General features: G+C 35.3%; 2 protein-coding genes across 2 annotated transcripts; one reads left to right on the forward strand and one right to left on the reverse strand.

Annotated features, from left to right (window-relative positions):
- The first annotated feature begins 6,029 nt into the window (after positions 1-6,029).
- On the forward strand, positions 6,030-7,619 carry LOC134236807 (beta-1,3-galactosyltransferase 1-like). Its single transcript, XM_062718946.1, has one exon. The coding sequence runs from the start codon at positions 6,290-6,292 to the stop codon at positions 7,466-7,468; it is 1,179 nt and encodes a 392-aa protein (XP_062574930.1). The 5' UTR covers positions 6,030-6,289; the 3' UTR covers positions 7,469-7,619.
- A 206-nt stretch (positions 7,620-7,825) lies between these two features.
- On the reverse strand, positions 7,826-15,586 carry LOC134236804 (alpha-amylase-like). Its single transcript, XM_062718943.1, has 7 exons — positions 15,465-15,586; positions 14,541-14,674; positions 13,621-13,772; positions 12,396-13,510; positions 11,999-12,205; positions 11,584-11,815; positions 7,826-8,123 (listed from the first exon to the last, which is right to left on the reverse strand). The coding sequence occupies exons 1-7, from the start codon at positions 15,514-15,516 to the stop codon at positions 7,898-7,900; spliced, it is 2,118 nt and encodes a 705-aa protein (XP_062574927.1). The 5' UTR covers positions 15,517-15,586; the 3' UTR covers positions 7,826-7,897.
- Between the last annotated feature and the right edge of the window lie 1,713 nt (positions 15,587-17,299).

The following is a 17,299-nucleotide window of genomic DNA, read 5'->3' on the forward strand; positions in this document are numbered from 1 at the left end:
AGGGGCTCAATTGGTATCCATGGAGATTCCAATAGATTGTTGGAAAACCTGCTCTCCAAAAACAACATAGATATTGTCAATCTCAAAGCACCTTTTTCATGTCAACTTCAAAGTAATTGTGTGTATAATCAGAATGTTTTTAACAAAATAAATTTGCAAATGACCAATGACAAGGTAAGTAAATTTACGAGTTTTATTTTTATTGAAAAGGCAACTGTCAATTATATAATTTTTTTTTCAAAACTGACATATGATTTTGATTACTTTCTTCCTTAGAAAGGGAACTGGGTATAAGTCGGATTAACACTTGTAAAATTAAACCCAAGTTATTCTAAAATACAATTTATATAATGAGTCTTACAAACAAAAACAATGTTGTATAAAGCCCCTCTCTTTAATTTTTCACAAAAATGGAGATGTCAGCACTTTCCGGTGGAGGGCTACAAAATCTGACTTATTCTCGGCACTCAGGGCCAATGAGCAGTGAGGGATCTTTTTTGTGCCCACACTGCGACAAGGGACCTCGGTTTATACGCTCTCATCCGTAGGTTCTCAAGAATATTACGTCCAGATACGTGTCAGCCAATTTAATGTACAGGATAATTCTTAAAATGGGTCGTGTGTCAAATGTTTTATCATTCAATTCATTTTCATTCTTATCTTTTTTTCTTAAAAACAATTTAAACATTAATAATAATTCTAAAAATTTTGGCAAAATAATGAGATTAAATTATTGCATGAAGTTTTGTACATAAAATATTTTTATATAAAAATCCTAAAAAATCATGCAAACAAATATATTTAGATATTTTCTTGTAGCAAAGCTATATGCGGCTTAAAGCCTGTTGAGAAAATGTGTAAAAATTGATCTAAAATATTATAAATATTTATGTGTTTGTAAACCTTATTGTTAAAATAATTATTGTCGCCCGCCTGGCGCGGTATTATCTCTAACTTTAGGAGTTGATTATTACGTCGTGGAATAAGTAGTTGATACCACTAGGAACATGGAGACTGGTTCCTCGGGTAATGAAATATATGGGAAAAACGAACAGTATTCAAGCTCAAAATTCTATTTGAAAATGCAGAAAAGGAACAGAGCAAACACGGCCCTCCAAAACATCTGAGGTGAGATCAGATGCCATGGAGGAGTGACCATCACCCACCGGTCACACCCACGTGTGCATCTTGTCATGATCGGAAACCCCGTCAACAATTCTGTGTGTAAATAATGGCATAACAATAATGAAAAATATCAGTCAGCATTTCACTTAATGATGAATTGTTTTTCCTGACATGGTCATTGTATCGACGATGGAACTTACGAAATTATTACTTTAAATGAAACCGCTGATATTCTTGTTTCATCAACATGTTTGTCAATAACTTACCTCGCTTTAGAAATCATTCATACGTAGAGCATTGTGGCAACGCTCTTTGAAAAAATTACGCACTTTGAAAAAAATTTTCAAAGTGCGTTAAGAGTCTACATCAATATATTTTACCATGGTGACATTTAACGCACTTTGAAAAAAAAAATCATATTTTAGTCATGGAAAGATTTTATTTGTTCTTTATCTTTCAAAAAACCAAGCCTAACCCTAACCTCAAAAATGGATTGATTTACTTCTGTCGAAAAGAGGAGAAGACGGGTATAAGATTCCTCTGTCCAAATCTTTATCTTTCCAATACATAGGTGTCGGTAACAAACGGGGGAGGGGAGCAATAAACCTAAAAAGGGTACGCTGCATTTTGAATGCTTATACGATGTACATATCTTTCCAAAATAAGTGGGGGGCTTAGCCCCCAATCCCCTCCCCTGGCCCTTCGCCCAGTCTTGATGTCTATGATATACTCAAAGCATTCGTATAATTATATATTTACCTAACTGGTATGCCCTTGAAAACTTTCAATATAAATGAGTTAATTAAAACAGATGAAAACTAGAACATTTTAAGTACAGTAAAACGTATGAGAGAGAAAGAATTTTCATAGTTTTGAACAATAAAATTGGCCCCTTTTCATTATGATAAATGCTAAGTTGCTTGAAGCTGTCCTCTGTTAGTGCCCCCTATACACCTTTACATCTACTTATCAGAGACTAGAATTATTAAAAAAAAAAAAAAGAAGAAGAAGAAACGAATTAATGAACTTAAGCAATCGTCACTCTTTTTTTCAAGACACTTTAATTTTCCCTTTTATTTTATCAAAACCTTAAATATTTAAAACGTCAAAATCTCAGGTCCTTCAGTGACTTTATCATAAAAAAGTTATCAACCTAGGATCTGTTATTTATCATACCGATTATTTCAAGGAATATTGATCAATCTTTATTTTTTTTTAAAGTGCGTTAATATGGTCAATATTAACGCACTTTGAAAAAAAAATATTTTTTTCAAAGTGAGTTAGCTTGGTCCCAAATTTTAACACACTTTGAAAAAAATTTTCAAAGTGCGTAATTTTTCAAAGTGCGTTGTAACAGAGCATGCTCTTGCGTATCTAATCAACTGAGAGCTATACACCCCGTATGCAGGTGATCAAGGTATATTGCTACATAAATAAGGAAAGTTGATGATTGGAAAACTATAATCATCACTTTTATCATAAAGCTAGGTTGTAAAATTACCATTAATATCCTTTTCTTGTAAAATATCCAAATATGAAAAAGATGTTATAGATTCTGTGATATTTTTTACTTCAAGCTCATCGTGATATCGTATCGGCATATGATAAGAATGTACATAACTATTGTTAATTGACAGTAAGTCCTTGATATATCTAAATGTCAAGTTAAAAGCCACAGGAAGTGTTTTCTTCTTTTCACGTAAGAGAGTTTCGACAAATTCTGCTGCATATGAATACAAAACGCAATTGATATTCATGGGGATTCCAATAGATTGTTGGAAGACCTAGTCTCCAAAACCACCTAGATATTGTCAATCAGAAACTCATGCATCTTTTATATCAACTTCAGAGTACTTTTGTGTACATAAACCGAGGTCCCTTTTTGCTGTTGGAGCTAGCACGAAAAAGAAGAAATGTTCTAAGTACCGAATAGAGGTCTAAATATGTAGCCCTCCACTGGCAAGTTAGGCGTCTCAATATGAGTGAAAAATTCTAAAAGGGAATTAAACAACAAAAAATAAACTCAACATGAAAATACAAACGCTGTTGTTGAATTAAATTGAATTGGAGAAACAAACCTGTGTAAGTGTTGTGTAATAAAACAAGAAAAACCTCGATCCACATTTCTCCTCTTATCGGTGCTTTGTGTTCAGAACTTATTTTTATCGGCTTATTATTACCTTATCAGGAACTCTCCTAATGTTACTTGAAAATCACAAAATACAATGCATAGCTCTATCAGAAAGTGAAGATTGATGGAGGTATATGTACTTTTTCATGGTTACTAAAATTATAAATTTCTGTGAAATCCTTTCAAAATGCTACTCCTCCTACAGTTTTGGTATGATTTAATATAACTTGGCACACAAGTAGACTACACTAAGATACATAATTCTGTATATCGGTTTTTGATTTCGATGAACGGTGTTGCCGTGGTTACTAAAAATAGAAATTTCTGTGAAATACTAGTACTCTCAAAATGCGACTCTAAATACAGTTTTAGTCTGATTATAATATAATGTGGCATGCATGTAGACTATACTGAGATACACAGTTTTTTTTTTAATTTTTTTATTTTCAAGAATGAAGTTGCCAAGGTTACTAGAATTGAAAATTCTGTAAAATTTTATTAAAAGCTTCTCCTTCAGTTGTAGGCTTATTGCAATCTTGCCACAAAAAGAGACTTAATCAAGGATCATTACATTTTTATTGCTGTTGTAAAGTTTCAAGTCCCAACTGCTACTTTCTCTTCCCCTGTTATAAGCACAAACCATTAAAGCTACAGTCTCGAACATGACTCCCCTCGGGTAGGGCGCTGCCCCAATGGAAGAGCATAATGGATAAGTTTAACATAGGAATATCTATTAGGAAAAATTTCTTAAGAAAAGCAAAGCCATGATTGGTCACATTTACATGGAAGCATCCTCGTGTAGTATAGATTTAGATTTGTTCAAATCATGACCGGGTGAGATGGAGTTGGGCGGGGGAGGATAGAGGGGACAACAATGGAAGTTCAAAAGGATATAAAAATGCCAAAAAATAGTCAAAGAAATATGCAAGTATATGGAACCACTTATTGATGTAAACCTTTACTACTGAACTGATTTCTGCTTTATTCTACTGCTAGCCACAGTTCACAAGTTAGCGATGTGGCCCACGGGCCTCTTATACTGAAAAAAGCAGTTGTCTATGATATCAAACAAAGTTTTAATTTATCGTAAGGAATGGTTGTATAAAGTGTAGAACTGTCGTACTTTGTCCTTTTTGATAGAATTACCTGTCAGATTTTTTCTTTCATTTATTCTTTTAGTTACTGTATATTTTGTTTCTGGAGTGCTTATTTCGTGTCAAATGGTTATCAATATATCATTCCTTAGTTTAACTCGAGAACAGAGAAAATGGTTTTGCATCCGTGATATTTTCGATGAGAAAAAAAAATCGACATACCTCAACCAAAAGCTGACCTAAATCTTAAATACCGGTATATAGGCGTGTACCTTCCTTTATTAATAGTTTCAAGTTTCTGTAAATCAGGTATAGCCATCGGAAATATGAGAACCTTTCACTGTAATATAAGATAGGCATCTTTTATAGAGTAGTGGATCTGTTTAAATTCTTAGGATCCATAATAATGCATGTCTTTATCTAAAAAAAATATAAAAAAAAAAAATAATTAAACAAGATTCTAATTAATGAAGCATTCACTGAGATATTTATGTATATATCACAGGCCCTTTGGAAATCAAAGATTTCAGGAATCTAGAAGACACAGAGTGGCTCTGACCCGGCATTTTATCCATCTGTCTGTCCAGCTGTCTGTATTTCTGTCAAAAATCGTTAAATATATTTATTGTGGTTATCTTATACATTGTTAAATCACCTTACTGAACCGATTTATTAAATGATTTAAGAACATGTTGTAAATGTCAAAAGTGATAACAGGGGAACAATAATTTGGAAAAATGGAGACAACTTCCTTTTTATAAAAGAAATCAGAGTATCTTCACTTTTTCATTACCATACAACTTTGACCTTGAGGCATACCGGGCAGTAACATCGCTCTTAATTTAAATCCGTTCAATTTAAGTATTTTGAAGCCACATCCGTGACGCAAGTTTTAGCCTTTGAAGATGTTATATGACCACAGGTTTCCGAGGATACCACAATGCATGATTCACCCTGATTTGGACCAACATTTGGGGTTTTCTGCTCACCTGCTAATCATTGTTTACACAGTAATTATATATTTTCATAGGTATATATCAATTATTTGTTTACACAAAAATTCCACCTATTCCCACATAAAGTCTCTCATTATCCCGAAGAATAAAAATAACTTGCTAATATAGAGGTTTTTACATTCAAACAAGCACATGATTAAACTTCAGGCCTGCAAATTATGTGTATGATTTTCAAAGAAAAAAAATATGTTTCATTGTTAGAATTTAAAGATCCTTTGCTAGCTGCAATTTTAGAATAAACAAACAAAAGCAAAACAAAAATAAATGACCTTAGACGTAATTTTATGTGATAATTTTCCTGTTATAAATTAAATTAAATTGATTGTATCATGATATCTTGGTTCAAAGGGATTTTTTTGATCGATGAAAGATAACGATTTAAAAAGAGAAAAAATAATTTTCTCTTTAGTTTTTTTATGATACCTTCATGCTTAAAAAATTACCAATAATTTGGGTGGAGAGAAAAAAATCGACAAAATCATTAAATGACGCATGTCTTTCATTATGCATGATTACATTCTGCATTCTATCTGCGTTATCTAGCTGCCAAGGTATACGCATGTTTTTACTTGGACGGGGATTTCCATGGCTAAATCTTCCTCCTTAATCGCTCACCTGATCTATGGAGATTTAAACTGAACATGGAATTATAAATCTATGTATAGGACTTCTCTGACGAAGGCGAACGAATCACGGTCCAGTGCTTCAACCATTGACCCATAACGGACCTACCGGGTGTCAGAGAGAAATGACCAACAACGACACGTTTAAAATTCTTACGCGGTGTGTGTTTAGACAGTTCACTGTGTTTACTTTTCATTCCTATTTATCTGTTATAAGGAGGATACAACTACTTGCTAGTCAGGACAAAGAAATTCTGAAGGTAGGGAAATCGATTAATTCGTCTGGAATGGATATTTAGAATGTGGAACCGGGCCATGTCGAAACCCAAACTTATGGGGGTGCTGAGCGCCTCCACGATGATCTACATTCTGGCTACCTTATCAATGCTCGTTCTACTAAGCACCATAATTGCCAACACACATTTAAATTCCTTACTGGACGTGTCCAAGCGGTTACAGACTTTTGTATCCTCGTATATTGGAGAAAATAATATGGAGGTGTCAAAACCTTCTATCAACAAATCTCACATGGACTTCACCCGTTTACATACGAGCACAGTAAGGACTATAAAATCAAACAGTGTAACAGTATCAAACAGCAAAACAACGGATATCCGACAAATAAAGTCAACAAGCATGGGTCCTCCACGCAGCACAGCAAGACCTAGTGAATGTAAGGCCTGTTTTGAACACAGGTTTGACTTCATACTGAACAATGTGGACATATGTCAGTCTGGCAATTCCTCCATTAAGGTCGTTGTATTGATTGCTACAGTCCATGTAAACACAGAAAAGAGAAAGGCTATCCGGGAAACATGGCTCAGTTACTTCCGGGAAAACACCGGGCAGGTCCGCTATGCATTCTTACTAGGAATGACTTCCGATAAAACTCTACAGGTTGCCTTGGAAACGGAGAGTGCCACCTATCGGGACATAATACAGGAAGATTTTGTAGATAGTTACAATAACCTGACCCTTAAAACGATGATGGCTTTCCGATGGGCCACCACATCTTGTGCCAAAGCCGAGTTTATAATGAAAACTGATGATGACATGTTTGTAAATCTCAACTCTTTGATGGCTGTTTTGGATAAAAATAAAAATATTCTCCAGCGTTCAGTCGGGGGATATTGTGTTAAATCAGCAAACCCAGTCAGGGACAAAGGGTCAAAGTGGTACGTCTCCTTAGCAATGTATCCCCACGCCAAATACAATGGTTACTGTTCCGGGACGGGGTACGTCACGAGCATGGTGGTGGCCCAGAAGGTGTTCGACATCTCTAAACATATACCATTCTTTCACTTAGAAGATATCTATGTTGGACTGTGTTTAAATAAGCTGGGATTTTCCTTTACACGGATACCCGGGTTTAACCCTCATTTTATACGTATATCCTGTGCCTATAAGGGCCCTGGTATTATAACGTCTCACCAAGTGAGTCCACAACAACTGAGAGAAGTATGGAATCTCAAATGCTAGTCATATTTCTACAACAGTGATTGAAAATATTTTGTTCAAAATAAACTCCTCACATGTTATGAATAGATGTATATTTGTTTTTATTTCAGAAGCGAAAAAACATTTTTTCGTTAATAAATTCAGAGCTGTTGAAATGCTACTGATTATGTTATACATTGATTCTGTTAAACTATTTTAATGACCATCTGTTAGAGATTAAAAATTCACATGAGGTGCTTTTAAACAAAAAGAAAAGGTCAGGGTTCTATAATTTCAAAAAATGGTCAATATTTTGTCGCTTTTAGGATGTGATTAAAATATCCATAAGTATCGCATTAAACGAAGAAAAAAGCGAAATCTAAATAATCACTGGTTGAATTTCACGGGTAAAAAATTTAATCTCAAAATATACAAGCAACATAAAATGTCCATGAACTTTATATCATTTTCTCAGCTGAGTTCCGTGATTTCACACCGTCCGCTGTTGAAGTGATAGACGTTCTTATAGCCACACTTGGCCCAGTGGTTCGGAGAGGAGTAAGGGGGACTCCCACAACTCTGTCCGTGTATGTTTCCCTCCCACTGTCCATTAACTACGGATTTGAATTCAAACCAACCATTTTCAGTCTGTGAGCAGTCCATCTGTACGTCAATCAACCAATAGTGCATACCGTACCTGTAGTAAAGGAAATCAACATATCTGTTTTGCTAAACAGGTTTTCGTTTTATCAAACCACATAATGTGGTGGAAAATAAAAAAAAAAAAAATGAATTTTACAGTTTAAAGTATTTTTTGACAAGTTTTGGAAATACATCATATAATTCTGACTGTAAAGTTTTTGAGACATTATCAAGGGTCTACTTTTACATTTTTGCACAAGAAAAATGTCCCTTTTATTTACACCGATACAACAAGTGAAAGGCCTATGTGGTACAATATTCACCAGAGTAACATTTATCTTCCTTACATATTAATGTGTAGTTATAAAACACCATTATTATGGCCATGAAATACATGGCTTAGCAAGATAATTTTTTTTAACATGTTGACTGAGTCTTTTAAAATATCGTATAGTCTTGTTTCTCACTGTATCACTATCTATAAAGAATTAAGGACCAAGACTTCTATAACTTGAAGGTACAAAAGAATGCTTGCAAGTTAACACTTTACAACTTACAAAATTGTTATGCAAAATAAACTAAATCCTCGTGTCATAGAAATATTACGTTACCATTTCCCAGCAAGCACTTTCTATTAGGGTACAAGTTTCTCTAAAGTTTAGCGTAAATAATGTCATGACGTAATATTTTAATTAGAAAATAATTTTTCTCATTTTTTGAGATTAAGCAAGTAATGAAATAGTTGGAATTTGGCAATAAATTGAAGATTTAATGAACTTTTTAAAGTGCGTGAAAATGCGTGATTGCGGGGAAACGGTAAATGCGTGATTTCGCGTCAGAAATAGGAAATGGTATATGCGTTAAAATGCGTGACTGCGGGGAAGGGGGTTAATACTAGAAAATGAAACTAAGTTTATCACATTTTAATCTAAGCTTTCGTGTTAAAATATGGCTAGGTGATAGACCCATTCTAGCCACAGGGACTGCGAACTGAAATAACAACATCCTGTTATTATGAGATCATTAGTATTATTATGACTCTGGTTATCATTAGACCACAAGGATCTTTCGTTTGTTGTGATCAGCTGAAGCCGATCACAGTTTACTTCACGTTAGGCACCCAGCAAATGTAACTATTCCTACTCTAACTCTGTTGAAATCATGAAAAAGTTGACATGATAGTGGTATAAAGTTTTTGATCTTAGCCCAGGTAATTCTACAAATCTGTATATTGTAGATCCTCCAGTTTTCTTGTTATACTCTTGCTGGAAAAGTGGGAAGGTATATAGTGATCGGGATGTCCGTCCGCTGAACATTACGCTTTGGGGTACCCATCTCTTATCCGCAACTCATCTTATACTACTGCATGAAATTTAATGAGACTTTCACAGATTCTTTGTTACATATAGAGCCATTGTGCACTTACTGTTTTACGTTAAGATTGGAAACATCCCTAACAAAAAAATACTATAGTTAACTATAGTTAACTATAGTTTACTATAGTTAACTATAGTGATAACTTTGACACTTTGAAAACTTTGATTTACTATAGTATAACTTTGTGATAACTTTGACACTTTGAAAAACTTTGACGAAAACTTTGACACTTTGAAAAACTTTGGAGAAAACTTTGACACTTTGAAAAACTTTGGCGAAAACTTTGACACTTTGAAAAACTTTGACGAAAACTTTGACACTTTGAAAAACTTTGGCGAAAACTTTGACACTTTGAAAAACTTTGGCGAAAACTTTGACACTTTGAAAAACTTTGGCGAAAACTTTGACACTTTGAAAAACTTTGACGAAAACTTTGACACTTTGAAAAACTTTGGCGAAAACTTTGACACATTGAAAAACTTTGGCGAAAACTTTGTCACTTTGAAAAACTTTGAAGAAAACTTTGACACTTTGAAAAACTTTGGCGAAAACTTTGACACTTTGAAAAACTTTATCGAAAACTTTAATACTTAAAAAAACTTTATCGAAAACTTTGATACTTTGAAGAACTTAAACAAAAAACTTGGATACTTCGAAAAACTTTAACGAAAACTTGGATGCTTTAAAACTTTGAAAAAGTTTATTGAAAACTTTGACACTTTAAAAAACTTTATCGAAAACTTTGACACTTTGAAAAACATTATCGAAGTTTTTGATACTTTGTAAAACTTTATCGAAAACTTGGATACTTTGAAAAACTTTATCGAAAAGTTTGATACTTTGAAAAACTTTATCTAAAACTTTGACACTTTGAAAAGCTTTGGCGAAAACTTTGACACTTTGAAAAACTTTGGCGAAAACTTTGACACTTTGAAAAACTTTGGCGAAAACTTTGTCACTTTGAAAAACTTTGGTGAAAACTTTGACACTTTGAAAAACTTTGACGAAAACTTTGACACTTTGATTTACTATAGTTAACTATAGTAAACTATAGTTAACTATAGTATTTTTTTGTTAGGGATATTTCCCATAGCAAAAAAAGAAGACACTACCATTCTTTCTGTATTAATGAAGGGTACCTATCTCTTATCCGCAACTCTTCCTATAGACCCCTTTCCTGTGACATATTTTGCCTAGGAGTTATTCCCCTTGTAGGGCAAAGTACTGAATTTACCTATTTGAGCAACCAATTTTAAACATGCATGCAAGAAATATATAGGGGGGGGGGGGGTATTACAATTTTATAATCATGAATTAATAGATGCTTTAACAAACGTATATTCATAAGAAAAATAGCATTATTTTTACCTCAGTAGCCAGTGTAACAAATTGAACTTGGTTGAATAATGAAGGGATCTGGGAATGTTGCCCTACAATATGGCGGCTAAGGGGTATAACTCCTAGACAAAATATGTCATAGGAAAAGGGTCTATACCACTGAAAACATTTAAGGACGCTCTAAATACTGCACACTAAAGAGCTCTATTCATAGGGTAGTTTTATGGAGTTAGAGTGATCTGCCCTTAGATGTAAGATTAAAGAAATTGTTATTTACAGTTATTTACATGATTTGTAATAGATTAAAATATTTTTAGCATTATAAAAGACCAAGAGTAAGAAATTTAATTATTTTCATCAATTTTTACAATGCAAGTAAACAACAGTGATTTCTGCTCACAAATAGTCCATTGTCTTTGAAAATTTTTCCTGCACAAATAAGGCACGTACCCTATGTTCTAAATGAGTAAAAAAGTCTCAATATGCATATCTTTATATGATATATTTTTCTCCCAGAAAAAAAACAGTTTCTGTTAGTGTTTAGAGCTTCCTTAATGAAAATTTCACATAATGCCATTGCGACCTCCTCTTTTACTTTTTGATCTGACACTTATTTCGGGTCTCCTAGAGCAAAACATGGAGAGTGTCATTATAAATTTATATGGGAGGCGGGGTATCATTTAGTGAGCTCAGTGTTCACGGTACTTCTAGTTTACTCTAGTAGTTTATTGAATACATGTTTCATCAATCTGAAACAGGCTTGGTTGTCCAACATTTCCATCATACACTTAACTACTTACGTGTTGAGTGGGTTATACCCAGACTGCCCTTTCACGTTTGTAGTCCAGGATGCTGGAGTTCCGGAAGGCGTTTTACCTTGGTAACTGTGTTGTCCAGCTTCCATTCCATACCAGTCAAGATGGCGATCGCCCGTACTCCAAGTATTGTATGGAGCATAATGCACAGCGCTTCCCAAATTATTAGCCCTTATCGCTATTGCGCATGCGCTGGTTGAAGCATCACTTGTACATCCTTGAGAAGGAAAGTCACATTTTTATAAACGGCTTTTAATATTTCATATATATATTTCCTTCTTAATAATTTGACAAAACAATGCTTTACGTGATATAAATTTAAAAGGTATAGATCTAGATTATCAGCAAACAAGCTACTTCATTATTGAAAGCTGAATAAAGTTCCATCCAGGTTGTATACCTTGTCTGTGATTGTGGTCGATCCCTCCTCGAATAAACAGATCCTGTCCTGGATTTGTTTCTTTCTGAATCATGATAACAGTACGCGCCCATCCTTGTGGGGCCGGGCCGACAGAGGGCGCAGATGTAGCAGGAGCTGATGACGCATGTTGGCCTCCTGAGCCGCTAGATCCGCCCCCTAATGTTTGTGTCGGACCAGTCGGACCACCTAAATTTCAGATTTACACCCACTAATATATACATTACATACATTGATTTTAAGTAATTTAGTATCTATTTCAAATATAAAGTATGTCATAGTATATTAATTTGAACTCTTTAAAAGTTCTTTTAAGAATTTATTACATGATATTTGTACGATTTAAATCAAGTTGAAAATACGCCAATTAATAGCTTACCAACAATAAAGGCTATGATTGGTTCTGCACTGTTGTCAATCACAATGTGGGCATTACCACTTCCATCCACTGTGATTTTTTTCTTACAGTCTGAAACAAGTTCACAATATTCTCCAGCTGGTAGCCCCGTCTGTAAAGTCCTGTCCATGTGACCTTGTTTGGCCATGGCAAAGAACCCTTTCTGTCCGCGAGCAAATGACACTTCCTCATTTTCATTCCTCCAGTGATTAACATCGGTTCCTGCCACGGCATTCCTGAAGGCTGCCATGTTGGCTATTGGATTCCACCTGTGTTCACATACCCATCCATTACCACAGGAACCGTCGGCGTTAATGGTAACGTCTTTTGCTGAGTAGTCAGAGTTATGGGGAGGTCCCTCATCCGAGCCGTGGAAATAATAACTGCTCATGACTCGGGTAAATCCATAGTTGTATGCCAGGGTGAAAGCAACCGCCATTTTGTAGTCACGTGGTGACTTATGAGTGATGAGATTACCGCCTCCTCCGTGTCCTCTTTGGTTGTCATGGTTATCAACAAAAACAAAGGCGTGAGAACTATCAGTCATTCCCCAACCGGGATCGTAAACTCCGTGAAGCATTCCAAAATTACGTATCCCTTCCGCAATCTTCTGGCAATATCTGAATTCTGTCACATACCCCAGGGCAGTGTATTCCCCGACCTTTATTGCACCATCATTTTGATCAATGACTTCGTGATAGAAAAACGGTCTGCCTCCCTCTGGAAGATCCTTTGTTCTGTCTTGAATGGCTTTAATATCCCCTGGCCACATATGCTTTGCAGCGTCTATCCTAAATCCAGCTACCCCTAAGTCTATGCAATGGTTGTAATACTCGGCCATTTTGTTTCTGACATATTCTTGACTTTGATCCAAGTCCGTGAGTCCCACAAGGAAACAGTTCCTGACATTGTTAGGGTCTCCATAATTATTAATATTACCATCGTGAGAAGGGCACTTGTCCCTGGAATTGAAGTTTTCCCTTCTAAACGGCACCCCCGGGAAATCATAATTGTCAGAGTTGAAGGAGGTGCCTCCCGAACCTTGACCTGCCCTTCCCAGTCCTGCCATATGATTCATCACGGAATCCACGTAAATCCTGAAAAGGCAGTCCTTAACAATATATGATATACATGTACATGGAGACTACGAACAGGATCCAAGCTTAAAAGTCAAATCTCATTCAAACTTTAGATGTTTCCTTCTAACCTGACTCCTACGTTTTTACACCTGGTGACCATGTCTTTGAATTCAGCCTCGGTTCCTCCCCGGCTGTGAAGTTTATAACTGACCGGTTGATACCTCTCCCACCACGGACGCATGGGGTGTGTGACCACAACGTGTTCATTTGGAGGTGAAACCTATTTGCAGAAATGTTATACCTTTACATGTAACAGGGAGCTAAATATCTTCTTATTTCAATCTCTTAGGTAACACCAAAGTTCTTCAAAAGGAGGTCCCCCCTCTCATCTGATATTTTGCATTTTATAAACTTTTACATACATGTACATAGGACCAGTATCTTTAGCTCAGGCAAAAATGTTAAAGAATGCATGTACAATACCTCCACACTGTTCATGTGCGTGTCCTAGAAACTTGTTACTATCTGCATTGACATTTAGGAATTGTCCTCCTCAATATCCTTCAGTTTGGTCTGAATAACTCGGTACCTAGCTTATAAGACTCCAATCTGAACATGGACTCAACAATACAGATCCGTACCTGAACTTCAAAGGACACACCTTTACCGAAGGCCCAAAAAATCCACTATTTTTGTGACATGATGGATTCCTTTTTTTCCTTTTTACCTGTCATCACATTACACACTCTCATCACCTCGGTACGAATTCTCATCTGAAGACACTACAATCCACTCTTTCCTTGCCATAATAGATACATTTCTTACCCGCCATCACACTGAACTCTCTCACCTGGACCCGTGGTTAAAAACTCTCACATCAAGATCATAAAATCCTCTCTTAAATGGGTCCTATTAATAAAGATACATTTCTTACCTGATCTGATTTCACTCTTTGACGTGAACGTCGCATTACACCCCCCCCCCCCCCACCCCACCCCGGAAACCACATTAATCTCTTTTACCTGAATATCACCGTGCTGTTTCTTACTTGAACTCCACAGAATCCTTTCTTTCCCAGGAATCTCTCGCACTCGTTGGCGATGTCTGACCACTTCCACTCAAACAGATGAACGATGACCTGTTTACCCTGACAGTGGGGGTCTGTGTACTCCCCCAGAACCACTGTTAATAAAGGATAGAGAGGGAGACACGGTAAGACGTGGTGTTTCCTTACCAAAGTTAAGGTGTTATCAAACATAGCTCATAGAGACTCCATCAGAAGCTTTATTCCATGGCTAACATTGAAAGAGTAATAAAACATGTTGGAGTATTCATTAAATTTTAGCTATAATGGAACAGCTTTTTGTTTTGTTATTTTACTGAGATAAAAATTGTAATGTCAAGCATGAAAGGTTCGCGATCGTCTTACTTATTTACAGTATAAACCAGACTCAACTAGACACCCAAGTAGCCCCAGAGAGCAGTCCCAGGGACTATTCTGGGGCCTCAGGTTAGGTCTGGTTGGTATTGTAAGTACACTCTCATGAACTACCGTGAATACGATTGTGAATAAGATTAAAGTCCAAAATAGTGCAAGCTTTTTTTTGGTAAAAATTATCTTCGAATGCCAAATATATAGGCCAAATCGTCATAGAAATAATGTAAATATAGGATAAGAATGTAATATTTAAGAACTCATGAACTAAAACACACCCCACACCAACATGTTTAACATAAAGTGTTATGATCTTCATGATATATGCCGACTTGAAGCGTCGTTGTTCATGTACCTCTTGAATTCTTAAAAATAAATTTATTTCTTAAATATACATGGTGTAGTTGCAATACATTCTGTACAATAAGCACAATGTGGGCAGTCAAATGATCGACGATGAATCGAAAACTATTTCTCTCCTCTTTATTTGCAGATCTACTCTGAAATCTGAAATCAACAAACACCACGTTGTCTTACCTGATAGCACCACCGGGAGGAGGTACAGCGGCGTAGTCAGTGGAACCTTCATTCCGTCAGATGTGGCTCCCGTTATTATTGTGACGTAGTAAAGTCTTATCAGACAGATTAACCTTGCTATATGAGGATTACCTAAAGCGGAGTGAGTATAATTGCACCAACGGTTATCTTTAGCAAAGGTCATGGCAGACTTTGAAGTGTTATAGCAAAAGGACTGGTGCAGGTTCGTTGACTCCGCCAAGAGGTTAAAAATAAGAACGAAATGCAATATAAAAAAAGTCCTTCTTAAAGTTTATAGTTTGACAAGAAGGCGAATGTTGGATTCTAATAGATAAGGGAAGGTAGATTTTTGATATTACTATTGAAAATAAATTATCTGTCAAGAAAATGGTCTTTCCTTGTCTGTTGTTACTACAACCTTCCCCTCTCCCACCATTTTGAACTTCCTGAGTTCTTGAGACTGACTTATTTATCCTTGTTAAATATCTTTCAGCGAACTAAATATGAAACATCTGTTTAATATTTAGACTTTTTACTAGAAAAAGATGTTACTAGTAACCTAACAACAAACTTTATGATAAACTTGATGACATTAACTTCATTGTATTTTCACCTACCTTTATTTATTTATTAATACAGTGTACAACCTTACATCCTACAAATTGAGTAAATGTCTCTCATTTAATTTAATACGCAAGAGCATACTTTACATGTAAACAATTTTTAAAACAAGCAAACTATCGAGAAAAAAGTTGATGAAACAATTTGAACTACCATATCTATACTGGATTCCGAAACTTCACTAAAATCCTTACAAACAAAGATACATAGCGGGTTCCAGTAAATGCTAAGCCAAGCTTCTTTCTTTACTCCGCACTAAGATATTAACAGTAGTGAAGAAGAAACCTTCAAGAGTACTGTGCAACAATATCATGAAGAAGTGGTGTGAATAAGATATGGATTCTTAAATATTCCAAGGAACTTTTTGACAATTTGAAATCACCAAAATTAACAGCCTAAAAACGTGCGACTTTTAAACTTTATACACAACCATTCCCCACGATAAATTAAAGTCCAGGCTTTTAAAAATCATTTACAGTTGTTTTTTTTTTAAATAAAAATGGAACTCATAAATGTACTTATTTTGTCATTGATTCATTTACAAAAAAAATCTGACACAAGTACTCTGAAGATGACATCAAAAATATGCTTGAGTTTCTGATTGAAAATATCTATGTTGTTTTTGGAGACCAGGTCCTCCAACACTCTAATGGAATGCCAACTGGTACCAACTGCGTCCTGTTATAAGCAGACCTATTTTTGTATTCATATGAAGCAGAATTTGTCCAAAATTTTGCACGTGAAAAGAAAACACTTGCTGTGGCCTTTAACTCGACATTTAGATATATCGACGACGTATTGTCAAATAACAATGGTAATTTCCATTCTTATGTCGATACAATATATCCTGGTGAGCTTGAGATGAAAGATACGACAGAGTCTGACACATTTGTTTCATATTTGGATATTTTACTTGAAAAAGACGTTAATACTTACCTAACAACCAAGCTCTATGATAAACTGATGATTTGATGCGATTTAATTGTTCGTTGGTTCTTACCGTCTGTAGTCAGTAAAAATTCAAAATATGATACAAGTAAAATGAAACACTCCATTTTTTCTTTGATTTTAAGTTCGATGAGCTAAACCAAATCAGAATATGACTGGAATTGATATCCTATATTGGCTATGACTATCTTGAATACTAGTACCCTGATGATTTTGCTAAATACTATGACTATCTTTCATACTTGGACGGATAAATATGCTATATG

The sequence above is a fragment of the Saccostrea cucullata genome, unplaced genomic scaffold, assembly GCF_032062105.1.
Source record: "Saccostrea cucullata isolate Sc308-1 unplaced genomic scaffold, CSIRO_AGI_Scuc_v1 ctg3388, whole genome shotgun sequence".
Lineage (NCBI taxonomy): Eukaryota > Metazoa > Mollusca > Bivalvia > Ostreida > Ostreidae > Saccostrea > Saccostrea cuccullata.